At 43.3% G+C, this 20,203-nt stretch overlaps 1 protein-coding gene across 1 annotated transcript in view; it reads left to right on the top strand.

The window, feature by feature from the left end:
- Nucleotides 1-19,694, top strand: part of XYLT1 (xylosyltransferase 1) — a 135,318-nt gene extending 115,624 nt beyond the window's left edge. Inside the window, exons 7-12 of the mRNA XM_087942112.1 lie at nt 5,470-5,686; nt 7,619-7,795; nt 8,453-8,715; nt 10,146-10,341; nt 17,398-17,731; nt 17,915-19,694. Of these exons, the coding sequence (XP_087798238.1) occupies nt 5,470-5,686; nt 7,619-7,795; nt 8,453-8,715; nt 10,146-10,341; nt 17,398-17,731; nt 17,915-18,237 (1,510 nt within the window). The 3' untranslated portion in view covers nt 18,238-19,694. The remainder of the gene's footprint in view (nt 1-5,469; nt 5,687-7,618; nt 7,796-8,452; nt 8,716-10,145; nt 10,342-17,397; nt 17,732-17,914) is intronic.
- The last annotated feature ends 509 nt before the right edge of the window (nt 19,695-20,203 follow it).

The following is a 20,203-nucleotide window of genomic DNA, read 5'->3' as shown; positions in this document are numbered from 1 at the left end:
CAGAAGTTGTGGGTGATCCGTCAGTGGAGGCTTTCAAAAAGAGACTGGACAGCCATTTGTCAGAAACGGTATAGGGCCGTGATGGTGAACCTATGGCACCCGTGCCACGTGCTGGCATGCGAGCCGCGGGCAAACTTACCTCACTGCGCATGCGTGCACCTCACAGCTGATTTTTGGCCTGTTTGAGGTTTTTTTCAGCCTCCCAGAGGCTTAAGGAAAGCCTTTGCAGGCTGAAAAATAGGTCCATTTCGTCACTTCCTGTATTTCCGGAAATACTGGAAGTGATGAAACGGGCCCATTTTTCGGCCTGCAAAGCCTGCAGAAGCTCTCAAGCCTCTGGCAGGCCAAAAAAGGCTCCAAACAGGCCGAAAATCAGCTGGAAGGCACAGTGCACGTAAGGAAGTGGTGGAGGGGCTGCGCACATTGCCTTCTGGGTGCTGGTACGCAAGCACGCGCACAGTTTTTGGCACAGGAGCCCAAAAAGGTTAGCCACCACTGGTATAGGGTTTCCTGCTTCAGCAGCGGGTTGGACTGGAAGACCTCTATGGTCCCTTCCAACTGTATTATTCTGTTATCTGGACATTCTCTGCAACCCGATACAAATAGTATGCTGAATCATGGTGTATTGACTAAGCCTTCATTGGCTGAGCTAACCCAATATGCTAACCCAAAATTCATCTTTTACAAACTACACTAGTATGCAGACTGTAAAGTCATATTATGGTTTAATGAGATGTATGACTCCAGCCTGGTTAGCTGGTTTTGAATTGGGTTGCTGTTTGCCAGTAATACTCCTATCTGAATAGTAGAGTTCTAAACTTGGCATCCATTTAGGATAAAACAGCTTTTAATGGTTCAAGGCCCTGATCTTGACTGAGAACTTATAAATATTCTAAATGACACATCAGTTGCGAAATGCATGACACCCTGAACCTGTTTTAAAATTCATTGCTCTGTGAACAGAAGGGAGGCTGTGTTTACATCTGGAAAATTACAAATGAATCTCTACTGGAGACTTGTTGGTAGGTGGAAAATTAAAGCTAAATAAGAGATCTCTTCATGCTATTCTGGAATTTTATTTATTTTTCGTAGTCGGTAGGGTCCTTCGGAGGCTGTATTTAAAGAGGACTTACTTCCATGTGTAGAAAATTAGCACCCACCATTCTCCTAGAAGAATGAAATATTTTAGGAAATATTAAAAAGGCAGTATATTACATTTCCCCTAAAAGAGAAATAGAAATCTTAAGGGAGACAGAAATTCAGAGCCATAATTCCCTGCCCCCAAGCAGATACTAAGATGAGGCCAACTTTTAGAAATGCAGATCTGGTAATCCATTCAAGACAGGATATTTTGAACAAAGGCTAAATTAGGTAGAATGGTTGGATCAGTTCTCACTCAAGACCCAAACCAGAAAAGCCATTAAGACACAATAGGAACAGCCCAACACCCTTTCAGGACACAAGACTCTTCATTCCATCACCCAGCAGGCTTCAAACTTGATTCAGATAAACTGACCCCACATGGCCACATGGGAGTCTGACTACAGCAACCAATAAGCATACATGCTCTTGCCACAGGAACAGGAAGCTCAAGGGCAAGGCCCAAGAGAAGGAATAAATAACCCTCGCTTTCCACTCCATTTGTTCAGCTGCCCAGGACCTCAAAACGCATGTGGTCCTATCCATCAATAAACCATCTTTCCAATCAGCCTCCATGTTTCCAGTGTTTTTTCTCCCCACTTGGAACTGAACCGGATGCAGGGGGTGGGATTCAGCCGGTTCGGACCGGTTCAGGCAAACCGGATGTTAAAATTACAGCCGGTTCACCGAACTGGTCGATGAACCAACTGGCTGGCCCGCCCCGCCCCTCCCAGGAGTCTCCACGCAGCCCATTTTGGACGCAGTTAAGTGCACAGTCTGTGCAGAGGCTCTGGAAAGGGCGAAAAACAGCCCTCGTGGAAGTTCCAGAAGTCGTGGAAGTTCCAGAAGCTTCTGGAGTCCGAGGGAGGCCATTTTTGCTGTCCCAGAGGCCTGAGGAAAGCCTCCGGACTCTGGGAAAGGCAAAAAAAAAACGGCCCTCCCAAGAAGTTCAGGTAGGCCACGCCCACCATGGCCACGCCCATCCAGCAACCCAGGCTGAGAACTGTTTGCTGGGATTTTTGAATCCCACCCCTGACCGGGTGGATTTTTCTTCCAACGCATGCTAAGGTACGATGACTCATTTCTGAACAAGCCAGTCAGCTCCATTCTGAAGCAGAAGTTTCCATTCATTCATCCTAGGCCGGTAGCAGAAATCTGGGTATTGAAGCCCAGTCTTTTGAAGAAAATCAAGAGTTGGAAAAGCCACCGTTCAAGAGCACATTTTGTAAGGCTGGCACAATTTTGCTGGGTGGATCCGGTGACTCAGCAAACATATGTTACAAGGAACAGTCTCAACCCATTTGTTTAGGAAACGCTCCCAGCCCACATCTGCTTGTTGTTAAGGAGAGTGAAGAAGGGGATACGAAGTCGTCATCCAGTCTTTGCGAAAGTCGTCACTTAGACGTCATTGCAACCAATCCTATTAATGTCAGAAGATGAATATTTAAATTGCTGGTGGTCGCAGCCCGAGACAGTCATTTCTTTGTTCCTTTTTCTAGAAGAGTTTGCTGCGGATGGAATTGCAGCTTCTCTGTCTTCTTCAGCTTTTTTTAAAAAAATTCTTTTCCAGCTTTTTTTTTTTCCTTCCAAGTTGCAATTAGAAGTAATTGGCTATCTGGGCTGATTTTTGTTCACTGTGATTGGAACACCAAGCAAACCTTCTGAAATAGCGCCACACTTTTTTTCTTTTTTTTGTGTGTGGCTATCTTAAAGCAAGCATCAAATAAGAAGATCCTTCCTTTCACTTCACTGAACTGTTTCTCTAAATTGTGTGAGTCCACAATGTCGTGTATTTTTAAATGCTTCTTAACCTAAAACTTTGCTAAAGCTTTTAACTTTAAGAAGGAGAATATTGGGTGAATCTGCGGACCTTTCTTTTTCTTTTTTTGGCTACAGAAATGTCCCATTTCTCTAAAATAACACATGTACATAATGAGTTCAAACTAATGTATCCTGGGTGAAGCAGGAAGTAAGCGAGGGGGATCCTGGCACAACTGATCATCGGAACAGCTGGTCGTTGGGGGGAAGGGAAGAAATACCTTAAGGAGTGACTGGGCCACGCCCTTTTCTGACAAATCAAACACAATTCAGAAAAGAACAGAAACCTTGTAATGCTTTTACAAAATAATTCGCTGTGATAAGCACAAGCCTTGCCAAACTGTGCAAGACTTGCCAAAAGATAACAGACAAGAAATAATTTGCAAAATAAGAATTTTCAAATATAAACTCAGGATACTGGAATGTCCACGAGGCTGAGTTTCCAAATCATCTTTGCTTCCTGCAAAGAACTTTCGCTTCACAGCTGGATTTTATCTTCTTGAAGGAGGGCCCATTACCTTGCAGCCTTACTCCTGAGTCGCCCGTGCTGTTGTAGCTGCTCTTACCTCCTTGGCACAGGCTTCTCGGGAACCTCCTCATCACTGCTGCTAGCCCCCACAATCTCTGAAGGCAGCAGTCCACTCTCTATTGGTCCTGGCCTCTCATCTGAGTCCTCGCTCTCCTCCGCCGTCCGCACCTGCTGCCGGCTAACCACAACAAACGCAGTCAGCGATGTCAGGCATGCGCATAATGTTGCACATGTGCAATAAGGACTGACTGGGAGGGGAGGGGCAGGCGAAGAGGGGCAGGGCCAGCCAGGGGCATGATTTGCCGGTTCTCCAAATTGCACAGAATCATAACAACCGATTCTATAGAACCGGTCCAAACCGGTAGAATCCCACCCCTGTCTAATGGGTTTCCTTTTTTCCCTCCCACCCCACCCCTCCTGAAAATAAAAACCAATGTTATAACGCCCCCCTCGCCATAAATATTTGATTCCGCATGGAATTGACTCAATCATCCACCCAGAGATTCTAGAACCTCTTCATTCAAATTGCAAAGCTTTTTCATCGTTCTTTGTCATTGAAAGGAAAATTATTATCTGGTTGATGGGATTGTTTTTTTTTAAAAAAAACAACCAACTCACTCTTTTTAAACTCACTTTTGTCTCCTCAAAATGGGCCAACAGGTTTTGAGTGCCTCCCTTCAATTGGATTTAATTAGAGCCACGATGTGGTTCTTTTTAATTACCTGACTCGCTTGGTTTTAAAAGGAAATCTGTATATCACAACTAGGCTGTTAATTGTTCAGATGGCAGAGTTTCAGAAGTTATTATTATGATTCGTCGCTCAGTCAGCCAGATGTTTAGACTGGATTTGGCATCCACCAATTAAGTCCTCTCCAAGGACCTGGGATAGGCAGATGGTGTTGAAAGTCTCGTCACAGGATGTAAGCTCTTCCAGGTAAAGCTGCCTTTTGCAATTGACCAATGGTGATTTTATCAATGCGGATGATGTTCAACGGGTGCTCCAGATGTTTTGGGAATGCACCAAGGTGCCTATTATCATTGGTACTACTATTACTATGGTTGATTGCGCAGTCAGCCAGTTGTTTGATGGCATTAAAGGTATCATCGCAGGATGTAAGCTGTTATAAAGCTGCCTTTCGCACTTGACTGATGGGGATTTTGTCAATGCCAAGAGGGTTCAGTTGTTGCTCCAATTGTTTTGGGATTGCATTCCTATTACAATTGGTACTATTTTTGTTTTCTTTTTCCACAGATGTTCTATTTCTTAACGCTTTTAAGAATTGAGAACATTAGGTGAATCTGTAGCCCTTTCTTTTTAAAGTTATTTATTAAACTTATATCCCGCCCATCTCACTATTGATCCAAGTTCTTTCTTCTCTCCATTTGTTTCATAGCCCAGCCATTCCTATCCACTCGTGTTGTTCTTTTTGTTGCTGGTAAACCATCTTTCCTAGCTTATATCCTCTTTTTTTGGCCACTGTTTTAAAATGTGTTGACAGTGCAGGTTGGAAGACTTCCCGTCAGTTGAATTTTTCGATTTGTGTCTTTCAATTAATTTTTATTTAAACCATTTGCATGGCCACCTATCTCACGAAGGTGAGTGTGAGTGATGTACATGCATTAAAAAAACACAAGTGTATAGCAACGAATTAACACTGGAGGTTACAAGCCTTAACCCAACATTAACCAGCACAAAATTAATTCACAATAACTTTCAAGCAAGCAACGTAATTCTCTAGACAAGAGCAAAACTCTTGTTTTGCTTAGCACCATTTGGAGATTAGAGATATGTTAAAATAAAGAAATGGGAAGGGCACCAGCTTGTCTTTTGAAGGAAGCAAAATGTTTTTGGTCTGCCTTGGTCTGATGGCTTTAGACCTACTTATCTTATTTCACAAGTTTCTTTATCATTCCTTTTGAGGTGTAAGATACATCTCAAAAGGAACTTCTTAATCCTTTATTTGTCTTCTTTTGTTGTCTAGATTTATTAGAAAACAAGGCCTTGATAGATTGTTTCTGGAATGTGATACCCACATGTGGAGACTCGGGGACCGGAAAATTCCGGAAGGAATCACTGTGGATGGTGGTTCTGATTGGTTTCTGCTGAATAGGAAGTTTGTCGAATACATCACATTTTCAACAGACGACTTGGTGACCAAGATGAAACGGTTCTATTCCTTTACTCTGCTTCCTGCTGAGGTGAGTCAACCTACAGTCCCCTCAACAAGAGTACCATCGAAGAGCCAAGCGAGATTCCGCGCCTTGATAATCACATCTTCCAAACTTAAGTCTTCTTTGAAGCTGTCCGATCTTTTGTTTACAGGTTGTGAACACGATACAATTGACAATCGATAATAGAGAATATTTGTTGCTCAGGGTTGAACTGTGTGGCCCTGGTTGCTCTCTTGAGCTTGGTGGTTTTCTTGCAGGCATTTCATTACCAAACTAGGTAGCATCATCAGCTAGTACTGGTGATATTATCTAGTTTGGGTAATGAAACGTCTGTGAGAAAACCACCAAGCTCAGAGAGCACCAAGGACCTCTTGTTTCAACCCTGAGATACAAATATTCTCCTTTATTGTTTTGACAATCCGTGGACCCCTTTGCCTTTGGAAAAGTGTGTGATGGTGTGTTTCTTCCTCCTCCTCCTCCTTTTCCTCTTCTTCCTGATCTCCTTTTCCTCTTCTCCTCCTCCTCTTCTTTTTCTTCTCTTCCTTGTCTCCATTTCCTCTTCCTTTTCTTTTCTTCCTCTTCCTCTTCTTCTCTACCTCCTCCTCTTGTTCCTCCTCCTCCTCCTTTTCTCCTTGTCTTCTTTTTCTCTTCCTCTTCTCCTTTTTCTCCTCTTCTCCTCCTCTTCTTCTTCCTCTTCTTTTCCTCTTCCTCTTCTTCTCTTCTTCCTCTCTACCTTCTCTTCTTCTTCCTCTCTTCTTTCTCCCTTTCTCTTCCTTTTCCTCCTTCTCCTCTTCCTTTTCCTCTGCCCCTCTCTCCTCCTCTTCTTCTTCCTCTTCTTTTCCTCTTTCTCTCCTTCTCTTCTTCCTCCTCTCTTTTTTCTCCCCCTTCTCTTCCTTTTCTTCCTCTCCTCCTTTCCTCCTCCTCTTCCTCCTTTTCCTCTTCCCCTCTTCTTCTCCTCCTCCTAAATGTGCAAAAGCCACCGTATCTTAATGGGGCTGCCTCACTGCCTGGGACTTCTAAACGTTGAAATTGCAGTGATCTATTTTTTTATTTTAAAGGGGGGGAGGGGAAAGGGGGAAAAAACAGCTTCCCTTCCAGACCAGAGTTCTTGTCTGCCTTTAAACAGCAAATAATGGCGTAAGCGTTTTGGAAATAATTGCAGGGGACAGCTTGTGCTTGGGAAGGCGGGGGGGGGCGAGTGGCATAATTCAGCATGAGATCATTATAAACATATTAGAGTTTCCAAGTAAAGCAGCCCCATTGTTTGTCGATGTTTTGATTTTGTTTTATTTTGCAGTTCGGGGTGCTTTTATCAGTGGGGGAAGGGAGGAGGAAGAAAAAGAGGAGGGAGGAGGAGGAAGGAAGGAAGGAAAGGAGGAGGAGGAAGAAGAAGAGGAGGAGGAGGAAGGAAGGAAGGAAGGAAGGAAGGAAGGAAGAAAGAAAGAAAGAAAGAAAGAAAGAAAGAAAGAAAGAAAGAAAGAAAGAAAGAAAGAAAGAAAGAAAGAAAGAAAGAACCACCTTTCAATCTTTAGTTTCTCCCCAAAAGGGGTCGTTTCTTTGTCGAAGGCATTGCATCAGTGAAAGCCTTAATAGATGAGTCCTCAATCTTTTGAGTCAGGGACCCTCAGGTGAGAACCAATGTGAGGCGAGGGTAGACACCTTGGACAGGAGCCAAATGTTTTTAAAACCCAAACAAGTTTGCAAAACTCAGCCTAGACTCTGCTACTCGTCTTCCCTGCACATTTACGGGTAATCCTCATCACACAACCACAAGCTTTCTGTTGCTAAACAAGACAGCCGTTAAGGGTTTCACCCTGTTTTACGACCTTCCGTGAACCGCTGCAGTTGTTAAGTTAGTAGCATGTTGTTCAGTGAATCTGGCTCCCCTTTTGAATTTCCATGCCTGCTCACTATCTAAACTCTGGGGTGGTGGTTGTTGTATTTTTTTCTCCCCTGCAGTCTTTCTTCCACACCGTCTTGGAAAACAGTCCTTATTGTGACACCATGGTGGACAATAACCTGCGTATCACAAACTGGAACAGAAAGCTGGGGTGCAAATGTCAGTACAAGAATATTGTGGATTGGTGTGGCTGTTCCCCCAATGATTTTAAGCCATCTGATTTTCACCGGTTCCAGGTGAGTTGTGATTTGAATGGGTCCTCCTTCACAGCTGTATAAGACCAGATCTTTCTTCCTTCCTTCCTTCCTTCCTTCCTTCCTTCCTTCCTTCCTTCCTTCCTTCCTTCTTTCCTTCCTTCCTTTCTCTTTCTTTTCCTTCCTTCCTTCCCCTCTTCCTTCCTTCTTTCCTTCCTTTCTTTCTTTTCCTTCCTTCCCCTCTTCCTTCCTTCTTTCCGTCCTTTCTCCTTTCTTTCTTCCCTTCCTTTCTTCCCCTTTCCTTCCTTCCTTCCTTCCTTCCTTCCTTCCTTCCTTCCTTCCTTCCTTCCTTCCTTCCTTTCTTCCTTCCACTATTCCTTCCTTCCACTATTCCTTCCTTCCCTCCCTTCTTGAAATCTAATGTTGGGGAGAGTCAATTTCTTCGGGAAAAGAGGAACTTCCCATATACGAGACCAACACTGAAGTATTTTCCAGAACTTTCTTGATCTACTAGCGTGGAAGAAACAGCTCAGGGTTAAGCAACTTGAGGTTCTCCAGATGTTTGGGATTTTAGTCTCCATCAGCTGAGCTCCCAGGCAAGCTTGGCCAACAGTGAAGGATTTGTATTCAGAAACCAAAGCCTTGAATTCAAGAACTCAGACCTAATTTTTCCCTTCTGAAACTGTTCTTCTCCCACAGCAAACAGCAAGACCAACCTTCTTTGCACGCAAGTTTGAGGCGGTTGTCAATCAGGAAGTCATCTCCCAGTTGGATTATTATCTCTATGGTAACTATCCTTCTGGTACCCCGGGCCTTCGGTCATACTGGGAGAATGTATACGATGAACCAGATGGCATCCACAGCATTAGTGATGTTGCACTGACTCTCTACCACTCGTTTTCCCGTTTGGGCCTGAAGAAAGCAGAAACGTCCTTCCATATGGATGGTGACAACAGTTGCCGGTAAGATCAAACAAGTCTTCCTTTCACCCTGCAGTTCCAAATCACTGCATCAACCAAGGGTTGCAGCCCTTTTTAGACAGTGTTGAGAAGCTGGAATCTCTAGATATTGGGGAACTACAAGACCTAACATCCTTCCTTCAAATATTGCCCATTGGTGTCATCATAAGTATGACCCTCACCAACTTTTGAAGGCCAGACCTGTTCTAGAACAGTGGTCGCCAACCAGTGGGCCGGGGACCATTGGTGGTCTGAGAGAAAATTTTGGTGGTCCGCAGAGAAATGTCACCTCCAAAGCAATTAATCCAGGCTGTGCAGGAACACAAGGCTGCGCCGCCCACATGGCCTGCGGGAACACAAGGCTTGTGTTGCTTGCATTGCGAACAACACGAGGTAGTGAGGGGAGGGGGGAAAGGGCGGAAGGGGGGAATTTGCCCCACTCACCCCACATGCCTAGCCTGGCCACTGGGCTGCTGCTTTCCGCTTCTTTCTTCTTCTGCTTTTGGCTGCATGCAAGGAAAGCAGCAAAAGTCTTTCTTTCTCTCCCCCAAATTCCACCAGAAATGAGTCTTTGGGACCCTGCAAGGCCTCCTGCTCCAAGAGGCTGCGCCAGCAAAGACTCATTTCTGGTGAAATTTGGGGGAGAGAAAGAAAGACTTCTGCCGCTTCTGCTGCTTTCCTTGCATGAAGCCAAAAGTCTCTCTCTCTCTCTCTCCCCCCCTCGCCCCGAGAACAGAACTGGAAACAGTATCCTGCCATCCCAAATAAAAAATGATCGATCGGTAGGAAAACGGGATGGGGAATTTTCCTGCAAACTTTTTGGGGGTTTTTCCCAGGGCCTGGTCTGCGGGGTTTAAAATTATGTGTTTGGTGGTCCCCGAGGTCCAAAAGGTTGGTGTCCCCTGCTCTAAGAAGATAGTCCAACGTGCTAGAGATAGAAATTGAGCTGTCCTCCTTATTTTCTTCTTCAACATTTTGTGTCAGTATAGAGCTTTTTGCGGCATTGACTTTTCTCTCCTTTGAAGTCTGTGGCCCCCATCTGTAGGAGTATGCGACATACCAATTTCCATAACTACTTATTGGGAATAGTTTTTGCTAGAGCTGGGGAGAAAACATCATCTGGAGGACTTGTTTCTCCTCCCAATTCTTGGGCAGATAGATGAAAGAGAATTACTTTTGAAAGGAAGAGAAGAGAGATTCCCTGAAATTTAATGATCATCTGTGATGTTCTTGGCTTTGCTTGTTCTGGTCTTCTATTGCTCCTTCATCTCTCTGACAATCTTCTGTGTCTTCCCCTTCTCTGTCTTGCATTAAATCCAGAGAAAGTTAACCCAGGAATTTTGCTTCTAAAAGTTCTTTCTGCAACTGATACTTTATTTCTCAATTATTTTTTAATTAATGTCATTATTCTTTGATCCTTTGTTTTTTTCCAGATATTACCCAATGGGGCATCCAGTGTCAGTCCATCTCTACTTTCTTGCTGATCATTTTCAGGGCTTCCTCATCAAACATCACACAACCAATTTGGCTGCCAGTAAACTGGAGACCTTAGAAACATGGGTTATACCTAAGAAGGTGTTCAAGATTGCAAGCCCTCCAAGTGATTTTGGAAGGCTACATTTCTTGGAGGTACACATTGTTCATCTGCATTCTTGAAAGTGAAGATAGTTCGAATCCCTCGTTGAAGTGCCTAGTTGTGGATGGGAGACATAGCGGAGTTTTGAAATGGATGGTTTTATTGATAGTCGGGTTGGGTTGGGTTGAGTTGAGTTGAGTTGGGTTGGGTTGAGTTGGGTTGGGTTGGGTTGGGTTTCATTGGGTTGGATTGATTTCTATAACTGCCCAAACAAGTAACCCTTGGCAGCGTACATTATAAAACACAAAAATAATTTAAAACAATTACAACTATTAAAACTATTAAAATGGTACAAAATAAATATGTATGTCACTAAGTAAAACTATTACTATGGATCTAATACAGCCAAGAAACAGGGCCCTTCACCCACTTGGCACCCCAAGCCCGGGCAGACAACCAAGTTTTCCTGGTGTTACAAAAGACCAACAGAGTAATGGGGATCATCTTGATCATTGAGAGGAGGCTTATGAGCCATGGTGGTGCAGAGGTTAGAGTGCAGTGCTGCAGGCTACTTCTGCTGCCTTCTGGCTGCCTGCAATTTGGCAGTTCGATTCTACCAGACTCCAGGTTGACTCAGCCTTCCATCCTTCCGAGGTGGGTAAAATGAGGACCCAAATTGTTGGGAGCAAGAGGCTGACTCTGTAAACCACTCAGAGAGGGCTGGAAAGCACTATGAAGTAGTGAACTATATAAGTCTAAATGCTATTGCCATTCCAGAGGGCAAATGCAATAGCAGAGAAGGTGCGTCTGCTGGTTCCCACCAGCCAACATTCCTTGGCTGACCAGGAGCCTTCAGCATGGCCAAACGCCCAGAGTCATTTAGGTGAGATTAGTAGTGTAGAAATTTCATAAATAAGAATAAACCTGTTACGATTGGGTTCTTCTATGTCTTATAACAAAATGGCTTATACTTTGCCCTTTACTGAATTAGCCCATTTTTCTGAGAGTATACTAGGCATTGAAACCTTAATTAACCAAGTTGACTGGTCCACACAACGAGTTAACATGCTGTTTGTATATGTTTCTAAGTCTTTATTCAGCCTGCGTCAGCAGCACATTGCCTAAACCAGGGGTGTCCAACCTTGGCAACTTTAAGACTTGTGGACTTCAACTCCCAGGTTCCTCAGCCAGCAAAGCTGGCTGAGGAACTCTGGGAGTTGAAGTCCAAGTCTAAATGCCAAGGTTGGACACCTAACTAAAGAAGCCATGGGCAAGGCAATGGATTCCTTGCTCACTTCTTGAAGGCGGAAACAAGGTGGCTTTTGTTGAACTTAAGGGTTTCCAAGAATCGTTTGCACTAAACCGAATCAGGAAAACTGGGGAAGGGAAGGGAGAAAGCTGGTTTCTGGCCTTGTTTGACAGTTGCCATTCATCATGGAGGGGAAAATTAACTAGGCAGCAGGCAATTAGTGTTCCCCATGTGAACTGAACAGTCCCTGTTTATGATGAACAATTAAGAGACAAACCAGTAGTCAAAACATTGTTTGTCTTTGTCAAATGATGCATCAGCCTCAGAGGGGGGAGAAAAAAAGATGGGCTTATCAAGCTGCAAAAACTGAATTGGGAGCCAAGGGATCTGCAGATGAGACTGAAGAGAACACCAGATTGCTCAGGAAGGATGTCTATCTGTCTGTCTATGATGTCTATCTGTCTATCTCTTATCTATCTCTATCTATTTATCTATCATCTATCTATATTTGTATGTATCTATATCTCTCCATATCTATTTATCTATCTACCTACCTATCTACGGTATTTATCTATCTATCTCTATCTATCTCTGTCTATCTATCATCTACCTATCTATATCTGTCTATTTATCAGTCTATTTATCTATCATCTATCTCTATGTATGTATGTATCTATCTCTGTCTATCATATATTTATCTGTCATCTATTATCTATCGTCTTCCTATATGTATGTCTCTATATTATCTATCCTCTATCTCTATATCTTCAATATACTCTATCATCACTGATAGCCTATCTATCTCATTCTGTATTTATATATTTCTATGTATCACTCTATCTGTCTGTCTCATCTCATTCTATATCTATATCTATCTATCATTAGACTGAATACCTCTGTAGACAGTTCGTATTCCATAAATGATGTATTCCTGAAAAGCAGCCATCCCAATATTTCCTTGTGCACCAATTGGAGATTATAAAAATTTGTAGAAGAGGAACAAGCCCCATAAGCGATCAGGGCTATCGATCTCAAAGCAAAAGCTGAACCTTCCCAAATAAAGGAATTTCTCAGTTGCGTAGGTATAATTTCTATAACACAAAGAACTTGAGCAGAAATGTTGGTCTACCTGAAGCCTGAAGCCCTGCATCCATCCATCCATCCATCCATCCTTCCTTCCTTCCTTCCTTCCTTACTTCATTTTATTTAGTTAGCTACTTAGTTTGTTATTCAATTGATATGGCTGCCTATCTCCAGCCAGTGACCCTGGGCAATGAACAATCACAAAATCAATCAAAACCAAATTGCTTTGCATTCCTATTGATTCAAAAATGGGGAAACGTACACAGTACACATTGACAAGTAGCTATGTGTGAAAGAGACCTCCAAGGCCTTTTCCAACTCTGTTATTCCTGTTGTTTTTGATTTGGTCCCTTTTCATGGTCTCCTTGCAGTCAAACTCTCAAGTCTTGATGGATACAAGGGTGTATCCAGGATCCAATTCCTGGATACACCCTTGCTGTTTTCTTGGCGTCACTATGAAAATACTTAGCTACAGTTTTCTTCCAAGATATATTCTCAATTTCTCAATCATAAGGTATGGCCCTTGGATGCCTCCCAGCTAAGTACTAACCTATCCTGTCTCTGCTTAGTTTTTCCAAGGTCAGGCAGCTGCTGCCTGCCATTGAGATAAATCCTTCTCAACCCTGTAATTAATTTTAAAACAAAATAACTGATATTAGAGACCCACCAGAGTAGAATAAGAACATTCTTTTGGTTGTATTAAATCATCATCCTGCCCAATGCCTAAACTGTGTCCCAGAATGACCAGCTAGAAGAATTTGAAACATTCCCAAGAACAAACAAGTAGTTAAAATAGGTTGCCTTGTGGATTAGGAGGCAGAAAATAGTATCAAGATTAGTAGTCACTGAATTCCTGGTCCTCTGAATGGATCTCATCTTTTTTTATACAAAAAGAAACCATCTAAATTGCTAGTCATTTCTCCTTGGCAGGGGTGCCCCATGTCATCCCATGCCTTGCGGTTTTGAGGTCAGCGAGGTAAAGATTGACACCCTTGTTCTTCTAACCTGATGTTCTTTGAACGTTTGCTAAACGGCAATTTGTGTTGGCCGTTCAGATGGTAGGTTGTGACCGCTGGAAGCTTTTTGCCCTGTGTGCAAGTGCCACTTTGCAGTGGTGGGTTTCAAAAAAAAAAAATTCCTACCGGTTCGGTGTGAGCATGCGCTTTGCGCGCGCACAGCGTTTGCAACTCACCTCCTGCTGCAATCGGCTGTGCCACACGAAGCAGCTGAGGTTGAAAAAGCAGGAAATGAAGATCAGCGTAGAGCCAGGGCGAGTGGGACAACCCATCAGCTGATCGTTGGAGCTACCAGTTGAGCCAAACCAGGTTGAACCGGTAGAATGCCATCACTGCCGCTTTGTGTCTTTTGCAAAAAGTTGTTGCGTTTTTTGCACTTTCACTGAAATCAGAGAGAGTATTCTTAACAGGAGCAGGAAAATAATCTTCCCCAGATTATAGGGACTGTCATCTTCCCCAAACGTTTGGTATAAAATTAGCGTCCGTAGCCAGAAATAACTCCCTGCAATTAGAAAGCTCACAGTTGGGTAGGAAAAAGTTTTCCAGCTTTAAAAGGAAGCCGTCTTTTGCTTTGAAGACATAGCTAAGTGAAGTTTCAGGATTGTGAGAGTTGGTGGATTTGTGAATACATACATACATACATACATACATACATACATACATACATACATACATACATCCCTAAAGTTTGGAAAAATTTCAAAGTTTTGGCTTTACTCGTCATTCTTTGATTACACTTTCTCTATACATTTTTCCCTACAGATGACCCAAAGGGCTCATAGTAGATTCAGATTAATATTAACAAATTAAAATTAATTCATATTATGTATTAAATTGATATTAGAACAGGGTTGCCCAGCCTTGACAACTTTAAAACACATGGACTTTAAGACACATAGCTGGCTGGGGATTTCTGGGAGTTGAAGCCCACTGGTCTTTAAATTGCCACGGTTGGGAAATCCTATATTAGAATAATCTAGGACAGTGTTTTTCAATCTTAGTTAGATATGCAAACTTCAACTCCCAGAATTCCCCTGCCTATACAACTAGGATTCAGTATATCCCAAGGATCTAATTCTAGGATCTAGAATTAACACGGATTAGAATTCAAGAATGTCCACAGGAATGATGGTGGTACTGGTACCCATAATATGTAAAGTGTTGTCCATATCATGCAATGGTAGGCGTTAATTATGTGGCCCTTGCAGCCATCCTGGCCTGCGTTCAGACATTATTTTGAGATTACTATTAATCTTATTTCACCTCCCTCCTTCAGCTAAAAAGAAATCCTATTCTTTTTCTTCTGTCTGGTTTAATACTTGCTAGTTGAAACATAGAGACATAGTCAAGTCTCTCCATTAGAAGAAACATCTAATGCTTGATGGTAATGAATTAAAATGGCATTGTTAGGGTGCAATATCATCGTGGAAATTACTCATCTATTGCCAGGAAGAGAATGGCATGTATTAGGTTGGTCCAAAAGTTGAAGGTGATCTTTTAAAAACTCCAGGCGTAACAGCCGTAATCATTAATTAAACATTTCCCTTACCTGAATCTTGAAAGCCTGAGCTGCAGTTCCTGCATAGGTAAATTTGTCCTTTTCCCTCTGGAATTATGCTTTAAAGGGTTGAAATTGTATATTGAAGCCATTACCCCCCCCCCCTCCCCCCCAAAAAATGTGTTTGGGTTCTTCCTGGAATAATTGTCAAAGGCCAGAAGAAACAGCATTATTAATCTTGAGTTGGTATTAGAAAGCTCGATATTTAAATATCACTTGCTTTTCTATTCAGGAGAGGTGAAGTCATCTAATGCATGTTGATTAGAGCAGATCAATAGTTAGCCCTGGTCAACTTTTAATGAATTTGGGTAGAATTTGCTCTTTTTGTATATAATTTGTCCTCTACCTATTATAAATAAATTATTTATCGATGTGTTATTTAAGCTAGTATGATGTTGCTGTGAAGTTATGGGTCTAGGAACGGGGAGCCCCCAGGTTCCATAGTTCCCCATGGACTCTACCTGGGTGACTTTGGGACAACCAACAATCTCAGGGAAAACAGGCATTTCTAGGCATATTGTCTTGAATTTTTGTAACAACACATTGGTGAATGAGCAAGAAGCACTGTTTGGTGTGGAACCACTATTGTTGTTGAGGTTCGGATATCTAATTAACCCAGGATAATTTGCCTCCCCAACAAGCATCTGGCACATGGTAGGTTTCCGATAAAAGAAAATAGATGTAGTTTGAAATGAGGGGTCCTTGGTGCTCTCTGAGCTTGGTTTTTGTTGTTGTTGTTATCATTGTTGCACTCATTTCATGACCCAACACAGTAACATCATCAATACTAGGAGGGCATGAGTGTTTGTTCTCTGTCTCCCTTCTAGCAGTTGATGAGGTTACCTAGTTGGGTCATGAAATGTCTGTAAGGAAACAACCAAGCTCAGAGAGCACCAAGGACCCCACACTCGTTATCCTCCTCTGCACAAATCCAATCACACTTGATATGATTACCTAGTTGGGTCGTGCAATGTCTGAAAGAGAACTAACTAAGTTCAGAGAGCACCAAGGATCCCATATGGTAAGTTTCTTCTGTGCCTATTTTTATGAGAGTTTCCATGACGACGACAACAACATCATCACACTATTTTCAAATCAACCCAACTGATAGTCAGCTAGCTGTCAGGATTCTGGCAGTTACCCCAATTAAGTCATGAGTCTTGAGCCATATTTACAAAACTTCAAAAGGATTTATTGGGAGTTAACATGTCCAGCACTGCCTGGGTGTAGCCAACTCTGAGATACATCATTCATTGTCACCCTTGACCCTGGTTTTTCCCCACCCCCTGGGTGTATCATAATTCATATTCTCCAATGGGACATATCCATAGCCAAGAGTCATCATCAATCATGCTCTCCAGTTAGATATTTGCATGGCAGAAACTTCAGTCACCTAGTTACTATCTTTGAAAAACTATTTATGGAATGCACTTTTGCTTTCCAAGCTGCCGCACTGCTCTTTCAAACCCCTTTCCCCCCTCCCTTTCTGTTGGCAACTCTAAAGACGACCATAGAAATATTTTATGAGTTGACACCAATACACACTAGTGCAATGTTTCTCAACCTGGACCACCTGGAAGATGGGTGGACTTCAACTCCCAGAATTCCCTAGCCAGAATTTTTTTTTAACCATTCTGGAGGTATCAATGAATGCCGGAAGTTTCTCATAGGGCCGTGATGGCAAACCTATGGCATGCATGCCACAGGTGGCACGCGGGCATGCGAGCCCCAGGCAAACTTACCTCACTGCCCATGCGTGCGCCTGCCAGCTGATTTTTGGGCCTTTTTCAGCCTGCCAGAGGCTTGAGGAAAGCCTCTGCAGGATTTGCAGCCAAAAAAATAGGCCTGTTTCATCGCTTCCTGTATTTCCAGAAATGACAAAACGGGCCCATTTTTCGGCCTGCAAAGCCTGGAGAGGCTTCCCTCAAGCCTCTGGCAGGCCGAAAAAGGCCTCAAACCGGCCAAAAATCGACTGGGAGGCGCAGTGCAGGTAAGGGGTCGGCGGCGGGGGAATCACACACGCATGCGCCGCAAGCATTGCCTTCTGGGTGCTGGCACATGAGCGCACACAATTTTTGGCACAGGAGCCCAAGAAAGTTAGCCACCACTGTCATAGGATATGCATGATATGCAACCACTTCCTAAACAGTAAAGATAAAAATCACAGAGTTATTTCTGACACTATTGCTTCCTGTTCTTTTAGGTTGGCACAGACTGGGATGCGAAAGAGAGAATATTCCGCAATTTTGGAGGCCTTATTTCACCGACGGATGAGCCGGTGAGCATGCAGAAGTGGGCAAAAGGTCCCAACGTCACCGTGACCGTGATCTGGGTGGATCCCGTCAATGTCATTGCTGCCACCTACGATATCCTGATCGAATCCAGTGCCGAGTTCACCCATTACAAGCCACCTTTGAATTTACCCCTCCGGCCCGGAGTCTGGACCATTAAAATCCTACATCATTGGGTGCCTGTGGCAGAGACCAAATTCCTGGTCTCTCCTCTGACATTTTTGAACAAGCAAGCCATCCGACAAGGTAAGGCTTTTGTTGTTTTTTTCCAAGATCAGAAAGAACCGTTTTTTCATTTTCCGTATATTCCAATATTCCGGTGGATAACAGATAACAAATGATCATAGTTGGAAGGGACCTTTTAGCATTGTTATTCTGGAAATGAGCTTTTTTTCTTTTAACCCAAATATTTCTTTCTCTTGCCTTTAGAGGAAGCCACAAAGCTGCATGGTGGACCTCCGAAGAACGCCTACATGGAGCAGAGCTTTCAAGGGCTCAACCCCGTGCTAAACATTCCAGTCAGCACTGGCCACCTGGAGCAGTTGAAGAAGAACGCCATGTTGACGGGCACCAAGCTGGAGACCTGGGTGGACAGTTTGGTGGGAAGCGTGTGGTCAGCCGTCGACATCTGTACTACGGGCCCAACCTCCTGTCCTCTCATGCAGGCCTGCAGCCAGACGTCCTGGAGCTCCCTCAGTCCTGACCCAAAGTCTGAGCTGGGCCCCGTGAGACCCGATGGACGCTTGAGGTAGCACCTGGTACCCCTTTTGCTGGCTTTAAAAAAGGCAACCTGAGCATTTTGCTCTCGTGATACTCTTCGGATGGGGTTGGTACAGGGTGCAGGTGAGCTAACGGAAGAGTCTTTAAAGAAAACCTACGGATCCATGTTCAAGAGGGGGCTGAAAACCCCAGCCTCTTTTACTGACCAGTTTTTGTCTTCTCAAGGGTTTTGGAAGTCGGGGAACAAGCAGGAAAGGAGAAACCAATTGTAGGAAGTCTGAAGTTTCTAAAAGCGGGGGCAGCGTCTTTTCAACTCTGATCAGAGCTAATTTATTTCTCAATCTCACACACCAATATGCTGTATCCCGGCCATATATATATATATATATTTATTTTTCAGTTTCCCAAAAGTCTTAGCAAAGCAGTTTAGTCACAATTGCTAAAATTCCTCTCTTTTTTTTTCCAGTGGTCCACATGTTTCAAACCGCCCTCCTTTGACATCTCACAAAAGCATTCACATTGTTACTCCAGATAGCCAAACTTAAAACATGATTATATTGTGAATCCACAGATGGTGCAATATACAGAGTGTTAATTTCACCCTTTCGTGCCAACAGAGATTCGGAGTTTGGTCCTCTAGATGAGCTAATGATCACCCAAGACTTCTCTAGACTAAAGGGCGATGGGGGAGGTTTCCAAGCTTGGCAACTTTAAGACTTGACTTCAATTCAAGTCTTCTGGGAATTCTGGGAGTTGAAGTCCACAAGTCTTAGAGTTGCCAAGTTTGGAGGCCTCTGCTCTTCCAAATACAGCTAGCGAGGGAGTCAGCTCAAAGGAGAAAGCCGAAACTCCTGTGTTGAGTTTTTCACATCCCCGGGTCAGACTGGAAAATAGTTTTCCAGAAATCCAAAAAAATAAATAAATCCCTTTGCATCAGGATGTTTGTGTGTCTAGTGTATCTGTTAGACTAGACACTAGACTTTTGACATCTGAATCTCGGCATTGCCTTCTTTTGGTGGGAAAGGGTGTGACTTAGAAAGCAACCAATAACTATTCCTCCTGGTTCTAGTAATCATTTTAGTGATGGATCAATGCTTCAAGAGCTCTGTTCGGCATCCTCAACCAGGTTAGATCAAGTGATTCAATTCATAACGTGCTACGCTTGTGGGCTTTCAACTTGGCCAATCGTGGCTTACTGGTGGTGGGCATCCAGCCTGTTTGGTTAGCTTGTGGTCCCATCTTTTGCCAACAGCTAGAAAGGGGTCGATTCAAGAAGCAGTTGTGTGAACATAGACAAACCAAGACTAGATGAGACGGCATAAGCCAGCGCAAGCTGTTTCTCCAAAGGACACATCATAAGCTCCACAGGCTGGAGAGAAATATCCCTTTGACACACACCGACACACTCATACCCACATAAACAGCAATGCTTAGTTTTGCTCTGTTGTGCGGTAGGTGCCCTGTAAAGAAAGGAGAAAGTGCTTTTTTTTTCAGGCAGGGAACTGATAGCTGGAAAGAAATTAGCTGCCTTCTACTCTTCCACAGCATTCCATTTAATGGAGAAAAATGGAGCAGGCACTTTTCCAGAGTTGTTTCTCCGAAACAAGACCGAGGCGCCTCCGTTTGAATCCAGTTTTGTATTTACTTTATTTTTATTTTTAACTCTTCGCAGATTCCGAGTCCTGTTTTAGCTTTGAGAGCTGCAAGGTTTAAGTCAAGGGTGCAAAAAGCCAAATTTTATTCCTAATTAAATGACCTCATCCTAACTTAAATTGCACTCCGACAATAGAGGGACAAAGGTTTTTTTGCTGAGACACACTACATGAGCAGGGGGTTGGACTAACTGTTATTCTGGATCTTCAGTTCATATATCCACGGATGGATCCTCTGGGATCCAATTGATTGTTTTTAACAAAAGCTGTCTTTCTCCTTTTGGCGGGGGCCCTTTCTTTCATTTCGAACCCAACTCACATTTAAAGACCACAAGAAGAGCAGAAG

This window comes from Notechis scutatus, chromosome 12 (assembly GCF_049901735.1).
Source record: "Notechis scutatus isolate UNSWTSFEM ecotype Mainland chromosome 12, rNotScu1.2, whole genome shotgun sequence".
NCBI lineage: Eukaryota > Metazoa > Chordata > Lepidosauria > Squamata > Elapidae > Notechis > Notechis scutatus.
Note: the sequence above shows the minus strand (reverse complement) of the source record. Positions and strands in the feature narration are given on the sequence as shown.